The sequence below is a fragment of the Prionailurus bengalensis genome, chromosome E4 (genome assembly GCF_016509475.1).
Source record: "Prionailurus bengalensis isolate Pbe53 chromosome E4, Fcat_Pben_1.1_paternal_pri, whole genome shotgun sequence".
NCBI classification, from domain to species: Eukaryota; Metazoa; Chordata; class Mammalia; order Carnivora; family Felidae; genus Prionailurus; species Prionailurus bengalensis.
The window spans coordinates 23,335,420-23,350,696 of record NC_057360.1 but is presented as its reverse complement, the minus strand read 5'-3'; the positions used below and the strand labels follow the sequence as shown (position 1 = coordinate 23,350,696).

The window sequence follows — 15,277 nt, the reverse complement described above, 5'->3', positions numbered from 1 at the left end:
ATTCATTCCTTTGCTCATTCATTTTTTCAAAGTGGGCATCAACGATGGGACAGACTTTGAGAATCCAAAGATGAATAAAGTACGGCTTTTGCTTTCAAGGAGCTCGCAATGTAGAACAGTATCATCTGTGGCACTCATGGAGGCCCCAGTGCAGGGGCAGGCCTGACATTTCTCTGCTTCACCTCCCAGTCTAGTCCTGAATGTGTAATGCGTACTCCATACTGAGCATGCAGAGAGAGCCCTGTTGATGTGTAGTGTCTAGAATGAAGACTTGTGTGCATCCACTCAGTCTTAGAGGCCTTGAGAGGACTACAAACAGTAAAAATAATGACAGCGGCTGACAGTTTGACTTCACTGACAGTTTGACACTGACACTGACTTCAGCTGTGCCGGTTGTATAGTGCCCAAAAGGATCACAATCAAGGGGGCGCCATTCGCTCCAGGATCAGCACAGATTTGTGTAGTCAGCAAAATTCTCCAGCACCTAGCAGCAGAGCACCCTACTGTGATAAAATCAGTGTATCACGGCAATTTTTTGACAGAGAGCAATCAAGTGTCTGGAGAACGGGAGCCATTTCCTAATTGGCTCAAAGGTGCCACGGTGGACGGGCCTTGAGCGGGCCCCTCCTGTCACACACTGTGCTGACATCTTTACATTTTTTATCTCGTCGGATTGGCTACTGTGACCTGGGGCTTGTGCCTGGCCAGTTTTCTTTGTGGAGGGTTTTTTGGGATACTAACACCTTCTCCACGAAGACCAGATACGTTTCAGGCCTATGGTTTCAGGGAATGGCCCTGTCCGGCGTATTTCTATCAAAGTTTTCCTGTCCACGGTCCCATCACAAGCAAGGCCTCAGTCCACGGATAGTGGACATGGAGCACTGTGTCGGCACCCCGTGTCTGCTTCTGTCCAGCTGACGGGAGGTGAGGAATGTGCTGAGGGAGCAGCTGGCAGCCCTTTTTCCTGGATTCACCTCCTCCTGGCTCTGGGAGGGGCTGTGAGTCTGTGGCTAAAAGCACCTGTTTTCCTTTGTTTCTGTCTGGAGCAACTGGAGGAAGACAGCTGTTCATGAGACAGTCCAGCCTTAATCTCCCCAAACCTTGGTTTTCTCTGAAAAATGAAGCTTGAAATTCCTGTCTCACAGAGTTCTTATTGATATTCAAAGAAATAATATCTAACGGGCCAGCACAGTGTGTGCCAAACCATGAACCTCAGTCAAGGTCAGTATCCCTCTCTCTTTCCTCTCTGTCTCCCCAACAAACCAGTATCGATTTCTTCTTCCCCTTTCATCCCTGTTGAGAAACCTCACTGGCCTCACTGGGTCCCCTTTGAGGGGTACTCCCATCTATCTGGTGTCCCCACTCTCGGCACCAAGTAAATCTTCCTTACCTTTCAGGGTTTCATCAAGGAGGCTCTGACGTAAAATCTCCTCATAGACATTTTCAACGTGAATCATATTGGTGTGATCTGCAAAAATGAACTGCTCGTATTTCTGGAGCTCCTGGAGGGTGAGAGATAGGAAGACAGAGGACAAGGCGTGAGAGGGCAATTTGTAGAGGAGGTACAGAGAGTATGGCTCCCACTCATGACCCCCTCCTCGGAGAGTGGGGCACTCAGCCGTTGGTCATTCCCTTCCTTTTCCCCAGGCACCAAGGCACCATTTCCTGGACTGCGCACACAGATTTTGATCATCTCAAAGCCCTGTCGGTGGGTCAGTGGGTCTCAAGGCCCTCCTTTTTTTTCATCACAACCAAAATGCTCCCTTCTTCCTCTTTTTTTTTCCTTTTAAACTCCAACAGGACTTTACCAAGTAAGTTACACACGGTAAAATGTACACATTTTATAAGTGCATCTCAGTGATTTTAAATATATTAACTAAACCCACGTAACTATAGCCCAGATCATGACAGAGAAATTTCCAACACCCTGTGCATTTTTTCTAGCCTATACCCCCACCAAGAGATAAGCATTACTCTGATATCTGTCACAATAGATTAGTTTTTCTAATTCTTGAACTTTATATAAATTGCATCATATCTTCTTGTGTATTTGGCTTAGAGATTCATCCGTGTTGCTGCCTGTATCAGTAGCTCACTCCCTTTTATTGATTAAAGGCATTCACTATATGGGTGGACTAAAATTGTTTAGCTATACTCCTATTGATGGTGTTGAGATTTTTCCATTTTTAACTGTTATGAATATAATTGCTATAAACATCCTTTGCATGATCTTTTTGGATTTAGGGGTTTATTTATCTTAAGTTCATACCTAGAAGTGAAATTCCTGGGTCCCTGGACTAGATATTTAACTTTATTAGGATGGGGCCTTTTTCAGGTGTGGGGAATCTCTAGTCAAGAGCTCTTCAGGAACATTCTCTTCTATCCCTCCAACTGGCCCTGACACTCATTGACAAACCTAGGCAGGATGCAGAAGCCCTTAACCCTTCCTGCTTTCGGAGAGTTTCCAGATGGCTTGAGGACAGCAAGGGGTCAAAATGTACCAAATCATATCCCAGTTATCAGCATGAGGACACAGAAGGGATCAAAATGTACCAAATCACATGCCAGTGATGAACTCAGTTATCCTTACAGCTCATGGTGCTGGAAGGGCCCCAAGGGCCAGGGCCTTAGCAGCGGGATTTGATGCTTTTCACCTGAAGGGACAGGATTTACAGTAGGTGATCAGAAGCCACTACATGCAGACAACTTAGTGCTATAGGACTTGGGGGCCTGTTGTTCGGGACCAGGTCACAACAGGTGATAATGGGGTCCCTTTATATCCGCCCTAGAGCAAAGCCAAAGGATTGAAAAGGCATGAGCCTCCATGACCCTGAGAGGGTCTGTGAGGCAGGACTGACACACAGACGAGAACTGTGTGGAAAGAGCACTGCCCAGGAGGCTGGACACTGCCCTGGATTAGCTGTGGGACCTGAACAAATCATGTCACTGCTCTGTGCCTCTCCCTTCCTCTGCAAAGCGAAGGGCACAGGCTCATGTCTGCAACACCCTTTCATCTCCCTAGGTGGTCTCCCATTCTTTACTCCCCTGACTGCTGCCTAAGGACTAGGTGAAAACATGACTCTGGGACATCCTCTCTGACCCCATAAGCAGAGCTGGGCACCCGGCTCAGAACCGTGGCCATTGCTCTTTCCCATAAGGCCACTGCTGTGCTCATCACATGGCATACTATATGCCTGTCCATGCCTGTCAGCTGCCTCTAGGCTATGAACTCCAGGACAGCAGGGACATTGGCCTAGCACAGTGCCTGGATCACATTTGATACATATTCAATACATGTTTGTGGAATAAACAGCAGGCCTTTAAAATTTCAAATGGCTAAATAAGTGTGTGGAAAGGAACAATTTCTAGGGATGTTTATACTGTCATGACATGTCCGGCTTTATAAAATAGGTCTTCTATATTGAACTGATTAAACGATAATGTATGTTTAATTCCTTGGAGCAATCTAACTGGAAGCCCTGAGGTTGGGTCTTGAGGAACTGGAATTTTTTTTAAAGCTTCCCATGCAATTTTAATGTGCGGCTGGAATGGAGTACCACAGATCTAGGAAGCTGTGATATAAAGAACCAAAAGGACCATGCTTTAGTAAAATAAAGAATCCTTCAATGAAGCAAGTAATTCCAAAATTTGCCCATTCTGCCAATTCAGATTTTAGGAAATTTCTTGGCACTGGAATAATATCCTTAACTACTGAAAACCTGGGGTATCAGCTTCTTTTGCAACTAATCTCTCTTGATTAAAAATCATAAGAGCATTTTATAGATTGGGTACAGTTCTGCTGATGCTTGGAGAAAGGGAACTGATGAAAAAGGGGACTTTCTTTACCCTTCTCCTCTTCTTGGAGAAGGTGGCCTTGAGGCACCCAGATTGCTTTGGGATAGAAGAAGAAAAACACCCTAGGCAGAATATGTGTACAGACACAACTAGAGGTGGACTAAGTCATCCTCTGGGTGGCAGCATTTTTCCATCCACATATGGCCAAGGGCCAAACATACGGACAGATTCTTTACTCCTTTGACTTTTATCAAACTCCCAGAAATAAATGCTGGGTACCAGATATGCCAAGACTCTAAAGGGAAAAAAAAAAAAAAACATTTACAGAATATAAAAATGACCAAAGAAATTTCTGCAGTAAAATAGCTTATGCAAAGGATTTTAATATTCCAACTCTTGGAGACCCTCTAAGCTACCCCAAAGCCCTTTTTAAATTCTAAAAAGCTCTTTATGATTTGCTCCAAGAGGGAAAAGGCATTGATAATGTCCAGGCTCATATATCATTTCTAAAATGTAGAAACTGTAATAGTAGTAAATATACCATTTACTGTAAATATACCATTTGCTGAGTGCAAGCCATGTTATTAGCAAGTGTGAGCTGAGATCAAACTCTGGTGGTTACCAGCTGTGACTTTGGGCCTGTGACTTAATCCCTCAGATTTCCCCATTTGTACAATGAAGATATAAATAGCACCTCCTCCTAGAGTTGTCATGAAAATTATTGAGATAGTCCATACAAAGTGTTTAACATGGTAAGCACTCACCGAATATTAATCAAATCATTCTAGTCTCCTCAATCTTAAGAAACATGCCACAAAATATGTCATCTCCATTCTCTAGAAGATGGAATCTAGGCCAAGGAAGAGGAAAAGTGACTTGCTCAAGGCCCCAGAGCCAATATATGGAGGAGCCAGAACTTGCACCCAGATGTTGAACCAGCCTCCACAGGCAGCTTGTTCATTACTCTGCTCTGCAGACTAAGTCACACCTTCATAATCATGGCTGTCACTGGTAGCAGCTTTAAGTGGTTTCAGTTTCATTGATTTCACCAAACAAACATTACTGGATTTAAAGGAAAAAAATACCCTTCTGTAATCATGTTTCTTAAGGTCTTTTTCGGGATTTAGCGGTCAAGTTTCAGAGGACATGTGGTTCCCAAGAGTCATACTATGATGAAGAACGCCTGGTGTCCTCAGGTGTTCTATGGCAAGCCTTAATTTGGCTCAGAGTCAGATCATTACCTTTGAGATTTTGTCTAGGTCAGGGGTCAGCAAATCTGATGACTGCTTGTTTTTGCAAATAAAGTTTTATTGGAACACAGAAGCACCCATTGTCAATGTATTGCCTATGTCTGCTTTTGCACTTAGCAGAGCTGAGTAGTTGCAACAAAACACTATGATCCATGAATCCTAAAATATTTACTATCTGACAACTTATAGAAAAATTTGCTGACCCCTCTCGGGTCTAGTCTACTGTTTGTAAGCACATCATAGCAAAAGGACTTGCTTGAACTTAATAGCAATAAAAGTATGCTCTCTGGAGTAACTCATCTCCTTACTGGTTTGCATGTGGATGCCAGTGCCTTCTGCACGGTGGGAAGTGTGATTTGAACCAGTGCCTCTTGAAATATCCTCTTCCTGATGGTGCTGCTGTCATAATCATATTGCTGTCAATACAGAGATAGAAACATATGCTAAATAGCAACATTGCAATCTGTTAACTTTTGCTTAAACAAAAACTCAGTCACTCACTTGTCTCTGTTTTTCCCCTAATTTCTGAGGACACTTGTGGTGTTTCTAAGGTCTCAGAGATCTTATCATGCAATTCTCTCAACCCTGGGTGGAGGGTACGACTATTAGTGACCCATCTTATCCTCCCCTCTTACAGATAGGGAAACTGAGGCAAGACCAAAACAATAACTTCTGCATTATAAAGAAGTTGGGGACAGAACTGGGGAGTGAGTTTGTATGTCATCACCCCTGTCCTGGGTGGCTCCATAGGAGCCACAGTCATCTACTTCTTTCACTCTATATCCTAAAAGCAGGATTAGTGGGTTGTAATGGTTTCCACAAGGGAAGACAGAGTCTGGATCATTGCAACCTTAACACTGTGGCATGTTAACCAAAGAAGTTTAGTATCTAGACCAAGAAAGATGATCATTCACTGTTCTGCACGGAATAGTCAAGCCTAGGGACCACAGTTTGGTTTTAGATGATACTTTAAGGGGAACACAGACAAACCGGAACATAGTCACAGGCATGTGAGTAGAATGGTTAAAGACATGAAGGCATTCATACCAGAAATAATAACTTTGGGTGAAATTATAGCTCCCCTCCTCTCTTCTTATTCTCTGAGCTTTGAAAACAACCAAAGGCTACTATGTTGAGGGACATGGACAGGGAGGACAGAACTAGAATCAACAATGGTGAGAACTTTGGCTTCACATCAGGTAGTATGTTCTTGCGGTTAAAGGTGTCCAGAGAAGGAATGGACTGTCCTGAAAGGTATAAAGTGTCCTAACACTGGACGTGTTATTGACATTGATTCTATCTTTTCTTTCCAATTGAAAGCTCATTATTATTTGTGTTATCATAATAAAAATTGCTTTTTTATTTGCTTTTTTAATTTGCTTTATTTATTTATTTTATTGCTCAGTGATTTGGTTGCCAGAGTTTCCTACTTTCTGTGAGGTATTAAGATTGGGTCTAAAATTCAGGGACCACCTTCTAGGCTCTGTGGGACTTTTATCTTCTGCTTCAAGGCACTGTTTAAGGGAATAGGTAGTAAGAAACTAGTGGGCAAAGTTTAAGAATAGTTTGAGCTCTAGGTTTACCATTGACTAGCCTGTTGAGCTTAAGTAAGTCACGCTAGCTCTTAGTGGGTCACTTTCCTCATCTTTACAATGGAGACATATTCTAATCATATCACAAGTCCATGTGAGAATCGAACAAAACAGGATAGGTTAAAAACAAAAAAAGCTTTAAAAATACACCAGTGTAAGCTGTTATTATTAAAAACCATTTTGATATATACTTAAGCAGTAAGCACAATAAAAACAATTTCACATGGTGGGCATCTTTTTTTTTTTTTTTGAGTACTTCCTTTGCCAGGAGGTTTCGATTTTTCTAAAAACTGTTGGCCAATTTAAATGGGTTTTACTATATCGTAAGCTCTTTGAAGGAGGCTGTGTATTGGCTATCACAGGTAATACCTACCACAATTTTTTGCTTACAGTGGACAGGCAATAAATATCAAGTGCAACTGCTATGAATGTAAGCTGGGAACAGGTCACTTCTAGCTGATGGACAATGATACTGAGGACCTGTGGTCCCTAAAGCTGCCACTAGATGCCAGAACAGGCATGAAAGTTATGCCGGGGGGGGGGGGGGGTGTACCGGATGCCTGGTAGCCATTGCTACCTCAAGGGGGCAAAGGGGCTGGATTACAAACAGGGAGTGTGAAAGAGAACTTGGTATTTTCCACTTAACAAAAGCAGGGGTCACGCTCTTGTTTTATGCTTCCCACAAATGAGAGAATGGTTTTACCTTTAAGACTCGGAGCTTAACCTTCTCAATGGCGACCGCAGTTCTGGATGCCTCTCCTTGGAGGTGTGGGGAAAGCAATTGCTCGAAAGTGAATACTGCATTCTCCATTAACTAGAAACCAAAAGCGACACAGAACGACACCTGGTCAGAGGCCAGGGTCTCTGCCCTGGAGCAGGGAGGGGATGACCATCACAGTCCCCTCAGGCACTACTCTGGGGCCACCCAGAAGAACAGATCCTCACGCCCTCCACCTGGGCTGTGAAATAAATAGGCACCTGGCCACAGGGGGATCAGTAAGAGTCTAAGAAATAAGCACACACTCACACTCGCGTGTTGGCATGTATACGTGTATTTTTTCCCCTCCTCTCTTCTTATTCTCTGAGCTAGAAAACCTATGGAGGCCATGGGATTGAGAATACCATCCTCCCCTGTGGTCAACCCCTTTCTCCAGTCTCTGTACCTGCAGCCAGGCCTTGACGAAGTGAGGTGGGAAGCTTCTCCAGTGATTTTTTGGCTGCTTTAATCCTGCACTTCCACTCTTCGGTGGATGCAAACCACACCAGCACACCTCTCTCCACTTCCAGCCTACCACCTCACTTCTCTGCCTTTCTCTGACGGGCTGGAAGGGAGGCAGGGCCAGGGCTTGGTGGGGAGAATGGCTGATGTGCTCAAGGGTCAGGAAACGGAAGCGATTGAGATTTCTTATTCTCCGCACATGTGCCTGTATCAGCTTCACTGGGTTCAGCATCACCAAAGGGGCTTCTGTTAAACTGTTGCCCAGTTTTGTTCCTGGTCCATTTTTAATCCTTCACAACTCAGAGGTGAGATAATACGGTGTATCACTTAATCCATCCTGTAACTTTTAAGGACAAAAATGCTCCTTTCTTCCCCAAGCCTGTGATCTCAAAGCATGAACACATACCTTTGTTATAGCACTCTCAAACACTGTTAGTGACTTATCTAAGCATCTGTCTCTGAAGTGGGGTCTGGCACACTGTCCAGCCCCCTAGGGAGTTCCCCCAGAACACCTCTGAAGTAGAATTGGTCTTTTATGGCTTCAGTGATCACACCCTTTCTTCATTTAGAAAGCAGTAGGGTATGAAAAGAATTTATAGTTGTTCCTGGAGAAAAGGTTCCTTATGGGGGAAAAAAGGTAGCTCTATCAAGTAGATCCAAGAAATCCAAATAGGAAGCCACGCTTGATTGATTTATTCATTGATTTACTCTTAACCAGGTTAGGGAATTAATTTAATCCAATAGTTCTCCATTCTGGCTGCATATTAGAAGCAGTGGGCATAGGAGTAGGGGAAACCACCGGGAGTGGGGTCTAGACATCAGGACTTCTCAAAAGCTCTCCAGATGATTCAAATGTGCAGTCAAGTTTAAAAGCACTGGTTTGACAAATCAAGTAATTATCAGTTAATGCTACTTTATTTCCCTGAAATGTTTTTTTTTCTTTCTTTCTTTCTGATGCTCATCCACATGGAAGAAAGATGAAGCCAGCGGGGAGGACAAAGTACATCCTCACGCCACATGATGAAGAAATCGCGGAGAAATGGACCTCATGGCCCAGGACGACACTAGCACACCAATCTCACCAGCCAGCCCCAGTTTCTCTGCTGTCTCCATCCCCACCCCCCACGGAGGCCCCTGGTGCTCCCACCTCTTGCATGTAGTTCTGGGTCCTCTGGACCACCAGATCGACGTGGGGGAATCTGAAGCGGCTCTTGAGATCCTGCAGGCGTTCCTGGAGCAGGTTGACTTTAATATAACAAGGTTCCATCTTCACAGAATCCAGTGGAAGATTCATAAGCCGGTCTAGATGCTGCATTTTGGTGAAGGGAAAAGTTAAATACCTTCAGAGTCAGGAGCAATGTTGCATGCATATTACATATTACATAAAGTCTAAACAATCAGATGTATATTATTAGAGTGAATCGCTTCTTAGGTCGCTATATCAATGACATTTCAATTGTCTTGCTTCCCTCCTTCAGGGGTCCCTGGGGCAGTTCTATTGCTAGGGCAGGGACTAATAGAGGACCCGGCTGGAGGATGGAAGGACCCAGGGAAGCATTTGGGGGGCTCCAATCTTAGCTCTTGATGGACTCCAGGCTCCCACCTCCAGAACACGAGAACTAGGCGGGCAGGCTCCCTGGCACCTGGAATTGCTGCTGGGCCCACAAGCCTCCCAGGCCTTCTTTAATGAGTGCCATGAACTTACAAAACCTCAGAAAGGTCGGGATGTCCTCGCACCTGGGACTCTGGGAATGAAGCCAGAATCTCCCCAGTTCTCGGAGGTTCTGTCAGTGCCCACAGAGATTCCCTCTGCCGTAGGTTCTCTATGGTGCCAGTGGGTAAGGAGGTGGGTGGTAGGAACAGGCCTGGCCTAGGAGAGGCATCCAGTTTAGAAACTGGGATCCCTCCCCTTCTGGCTTGCATGAGCAGTGACTTGGTCAGCGAGGCCACAGGGCTTCCAGCATGAGGGCAGCGACGGACCGCCTCTGCTAGAGACGTCAGGTTTTACCAACATGCTCTTACACCGCGACTGTTGTCAAGATAAAGCATCCTATTTTCCAAGCTTATTTTAAACTAATTTTTAAAATTGAATACTGGATTTCAAGAATAAGCAGGATGGTGGGTGGAGAAAGAGAAGATAGAAAGGTATTGAAAATGTATGCTCAGGGAGAAGTGGGGAGTAATACTGAGTAACTGTGAGTAATATCGGATGTGCTTTCTGATTTTCAAGTCACAGAAAAGAGACAAATCTAGACTTCTAGGTGCCTCTAAATAGTAATTGTTAAAGGGCCCATTTTTTTGTGTGTTTTTAAAAAGAAAACGTTACTCTTGTTGAGAAGTGAGCTGTGAGAGCCTCACTGAAGTGGAGTGAATGAGCACACACGTGGGGTCAAACTTGTCCCTCCTCACATGATATGTACTGTATTTATTTTTAAGAAATAACAATTAAGCAGGCAGGAGAGGGAAAATGGGTTACTGCTTGGCTTCTATCAGACCCACCAAAGTTTAAACAAGTGGTAATACCTATTGCTGATGGGCATATGGGAGAAAGTCCTCTGCCATACCCAATTGGTGGAAACGTAAAATTTAAATCCCTTTTTTTTTTGAAATGCAAATGGCAACATCTGTTAACAGGAGAAATAAACCTACCTTTCAACCTAGCAATCCTGCTTTAGGAATCTATCCCACAGGCATGAAAGCATCAGAGCATAATATATGTAACAAGGTTATTTATTGCAGCTTTGTCCATGATGCCAGCAACATTTGGATAGTTGAATAAATCATGGTACATTCATACGTGAAATATTATGTAGCCATTAAAAGAATGATTTAGAGCTAGAACGGCTAACTTGAAGACAGTTTCATGAGGTATGTTTGAATGAGAACACTGATAAACAGAGTCGGATCTGTAATACGATCCCATTTTTCTAATGAACAATCTGAAAAAACAGCCTGTAAATGTGTATGTTTTATATGCTATAGAAACATGGGGAAAAGGACAGAATGGCATATGCTAAGATGTTAACACTAGTGACTTGTAGGGAGGTGGGTGGTGCCAGGGTATGAGGGAGAGTAAAGGCAAGGTTTAAAAAAGGCTGGAAAAAGAAAATTCAAAATATTCATAAAATTTATCTTGTTTCTGTATAATTACATGCATATGTATGCATAAAGATATAAGGGGGGAAAAAAGAGAGGTATCTGGTTTTATCCACTGACTCGTAGCGATGTGTCAAGAGTAAAACCAAGTTGCCACGTTATGTCTGTCAGTGATTCTTGAACTTCAGGGTACATCATATCCTTGGGGGGCCCTTGTAAACCAGACTGCTGGGCCCTACCTCCCTCTGCCCAAGTTTCTGATTCAGTACAGAGTTGGTGGGGGCTGAGAATTTGTGTTTTTAACAGCCAGGTGATAATGACGCTGCTGGTCCAGGGACCACACTTTGAGAAACATTGTTTTTATCATGAGTCTTATTATTGGAAACAAATCAACAAAAAAACTTTATATAAATGACGGTATATGCTTCTATATTTGTATGAACAAGAAAAAATTATGTGAAAACACATTCTAAGCTATTTATATCAGTTAATTCAGGGAGTCAGGAGTCGAGGTGGTGTAGGTGTTGGGGTGGGTATGGGTGATCAATTATGCTCATATATATGAGCATATTGCTTCACTTGTGCAAGCATATTATTATTCTTGCAACTTGAAAACCATTGATAAAGGAAATCAGGTGAATGGACTGATGGATGGGGGGGCTGGAGGAATGGAAGAACTAGATGAATGAGAGAAGGAAAGGAAGGAGAGGGAAAGAAGGAAGAAAGGAAAGAAAGCATGAATGCAGATAGAGCACCAAGGAAAAGGCAGCCCCATGCAGACCATTCACACTGAATTCCTTGGCTTCATATCTACCTCTTTTAGCTGGGCGTTGTCTTTGGTGGTCTGAAAGTTCTGGGTAAGTTCATCCACTTCTTTTTCAAAGAGTGAGCGTACTTCACTGAATCCTGAGCTCACTGGCCCCATGAGCTCCTCCAGGATGGACGCCAAGAATGGTTGAACACTCTCCGCACAGCTTCTCTCTGCTGGCTCGGCCACCATTGCTGAGATAGGAAACAGCCAGAAAACCATCACTTGTTATAGGCAAAGTTGAGTTCAGAGTCACTGGAGCCAGGCCACGGCTGGGCAGTGCCCACAGAGCCATTTAACAGCCAAAGCAAGTTCAAATGGGCAAGACAGACCAGCACAGGGAGTCCTGTGCCAGCATCACCAGAATGGAAAGCCATTAGATGCTTTCAGAATTGAAATAAACAGTCCCTCCTCTCCCCAAGCTTTCCCCTACCCTGGGATGAAATGCATTTTTCTGCATGGTGCCTGTAAACATGCAATGCCTAACACAAAAAAGAAAATGCTGGTGACCCTCCTGTTTACTATCAATCATCATTATATGTGCATAGCTTGTCTTCTAAGAAACACAGTTTACTAAGTTCTTTTAATTGAGGTATAACTGACATCTAACACTATGCTAGTTTCAGTTGTACAACATAATGATTCAATGCTTGTATATAACAATTTATTAAGTTTTAATTAATTTCTCTAAGAGTTAATCAGCTCATATAATTCAATTCCCCTCCCCCTCCTCAAGAGACTTTTTAAAAATCAAGTACAGTCTTTTCTTGGGCAAACAGAAACAAATTGCATTAAAAACAAATGCCACCTACCTCTCATCCCCCAATTTTTGTTAAAAGGCTATTTTCTTCCCCTGATAATCAAGGAAAACATGTGCAGAGACAAAAATATAGAGAGTGCAAAAAATTATAAAGAGGGAGGAAATAAATGTAACCACACTTCCCAGACTCAGTAAAGATGCTCATTTAGAAAGTCTGAATGGGACATGCAAAGCTCCATTTACTCATTTATTTATTTATTTTTAATTAAAAATTCTTTTAACTTTATTTTCTTTTTTTAAATATAATTTATTGTCAAATTGGCTAACATACAGTGAGTACAGTGTGCTCTTGGTTTTGGGGGAAGATTCCCGTGATTCATTGTGCTTATTTTCATTTTTAAGAGAGAGAAAGGGAGACAGTGTGTGAGCACGGGAGAGGCAGACAGAGAGGGAGACAGAATCCAAAGCAGGCTCCAGGCTCCGAGCTGTCAGCACAGAGCCCCATGCAGGGCCCGAACCCGCGAACCGCGAGATCATGACCTTGGCTGAAGTCGGATGCTCAACCGACTGAGCCACCCAGGTGCCCCCCAAAGCTGCATTTTTTTAAAGTCCTAAGGTGACTGCCAAGATTAGCCAGGTTTAAGAGCAGTGAACTCGTGAAGGAAGCCTGAGCTGGAAATGGCCTGAGTTCGTTCTATAAACTGGAAGGCTAGCTTTGTGGCGCTGGTAAGTCTCATAGCCTTGTCATGTAGTATCTCAGAACTAAGTAGGGAAGTGTAAGTGCATATGGGTGTCCAATCCTTCCATCTTATAGGTGGACAGTCAGAGGCCGGGAGGTGCCAGATGGCTTGATGAAGGTCACACCATAATTTGCACATTTGGGACTACACTTCGAGGGTATTTCTTAATGTTTTATTGGCAATAACTTGCTTACAGTGAGATGAACGGCCAAATTATTTCAATCTGCAGAAATATTTCACAGTAATGGGGGATCAGACTGCCTCTTCTAAGAATCTGAGACGACCAGTACTATTAGTATTATGAATGATTCACAAATATTTGGTATATAAGGCGAAAGATTTATACGATCTGAAGAGAAACCAGAGTATTCAAATATTTGGTATATAAAATATTAACGAGTCTTAGAACTGCTAGGAGAAAAAAAAACCTTTTGATTATCTGATTTAAATATGAAACAATTTATGACTTCTACAGATGACTTGCTTGATACCAAAATGCAAAACTGTGTGTCAGGAGAATAAGTGAATGATTTATCAACTAAGTTTGAGAGAAGAACTGTTTGAAAAGCATCTAATTGAAATTTCAGAATAATCACGAACACAGGCAGTATGCAGAAGAGATTTAGGGGTAGCTGGCCGGTTTCACCCACTGAGTGGGGAGGAAATGGGCACAGGGAGGGGCCGTGGAGAAACCTGTTCCTCTCTGCCTGATTCCCACTGATGCCTGCGCCGCCATGGGCTCTAGCCCCCTCCCTGCGCCTTTATTCAGTGTACCTTTCACCTTCTTTCCTCCACCTCTGCTTGTGAACATCCCACTCACTTCCAGACCCAGTATAAACTTCACCCACTCGGACAGCCTAGAGCCCTGGAACCACCACACAGCTCCTGAACTGTGGTCTGCCTGCCAGTGTTTCCTTAGGGATTGGAATAAATTTTACATCCCACACGGATATGCTCTGCTGATTTTCAAGGACGTAGAGGTGCTGTTGTAATGAATACTGTCCGGTGACACAATGATTCATAAACCATCCAGAAGTTAGGGCAGCTGTGGAGAAGCCACTGAGCGGAGAGATTAAGGCAAAAAGTGCTAGAGTTTGAGGGGTTTGAAGCCTGACTCTGTTTTGTTATCTGGGGCAAGTTACCTAATCTCTGGCTCAGTTGTCTCATCTGGTAGGTGGAGATCATAAGAGTAATTACTTCTGAGTTTACTCTGTTCAAAATGCTTCGAAGCGTGTGTGGAGCTCTGGAAACCCTCACTCACTGTTAGCCCTCATCACACCTGTTGGCATCATCCTTTTTTCCAATCAACCCACACTAAAACAGCACTGTTGTTATGAGAGGCCCACATGGGTTTTGAAGTTGAAATGGTTGCTGTTTATGAACCACTGTGCCCTCTGTTCCTGCTGCTCTTGTGGCATCTACCACCTTTTTTCCTGCTGTTTCAGTATCTGTAACATGCCTCCTCCTTTTGTAAAATTGCATTGTCTTCTTTATATCCTCATAGCCTTTGTATTCAGTAGGAGCAGAATACATGCTTATTTTTTTTTAATTTTTAATCTTTATTTTTGAGAGAGAGAGAGAGACAGAGAGAGACTGTGAGTAAGGGAGGAGCAGAGGGAGAAGGAGACACAGAATCGGAAGCAGGCTCCAGACTCTGAGCTGTCGGCACAGAGTCTGACACGGGGCTCGAACCCATGAACCATGAGATCATGACCTGAGCCAAAGTAGGATGCTTAACCGACTGAGCCACCCAGGTGCCCAGAATACATGCTTATTGAGTGAGTAAATAATTGTGGGGCAGAATGAAAGATTGGTTGTTTTACTCTCAAGAATCATGTGGGAGGAAATGGGAAGAACAGGACTTAATACTCCCAAAGTTTTCTCGAAATACAAAGCCCTTTATTGACACAGGCTGAGGTATACAGTCAGCCCCTGAACAATGCAAAGCTTAGGGGCGCTGACCCCCCTGTATAGTTGAAAATCTGTGTATAACTTTCGACTCCTCCAAAACTCAACT

At 43.4% G+C, this 15,277-nt stretch overlaps 1 protein-coding gene across 1 annotated transcript in view; it reads right to left on the bottom strand.

Moving 5' to 3' along the window:
- NIBAN1 (niban apoptosis regulator 1) overlaps window positions 1-15,277 on the bottom strand; it is a 152,272-nt gene that overhangs the window by 4,783 nt on the left and 132,212 nt on the right. The window contains exons 9-13 of the mRNA XM_043568867.1: window positions 11,767-11,954; window positions 9,004-9,165; window positions 7,341-7,451; window positions 5,354-5,461; window positions 1,391-1,502 (exon numbers count right to left, since the gene is read on the bottom strand). Of these exons, the coding sequence (XP_043424802.1) occupies window positions 1,391-1,502; window positions 5,354-5,461; window positions 7,341-7,451; window positions 9,004-9,165; window positions 11,767-11,954 (681 nt within the window). The remainder of the gene's footprint in view (window positions 1-1,390; window positions 1,503-5,353; window positions 5,462-7,340; window positions 7,452-9,003; window positions 9,166-11,766; window positions 11,955-15,277) is intronic.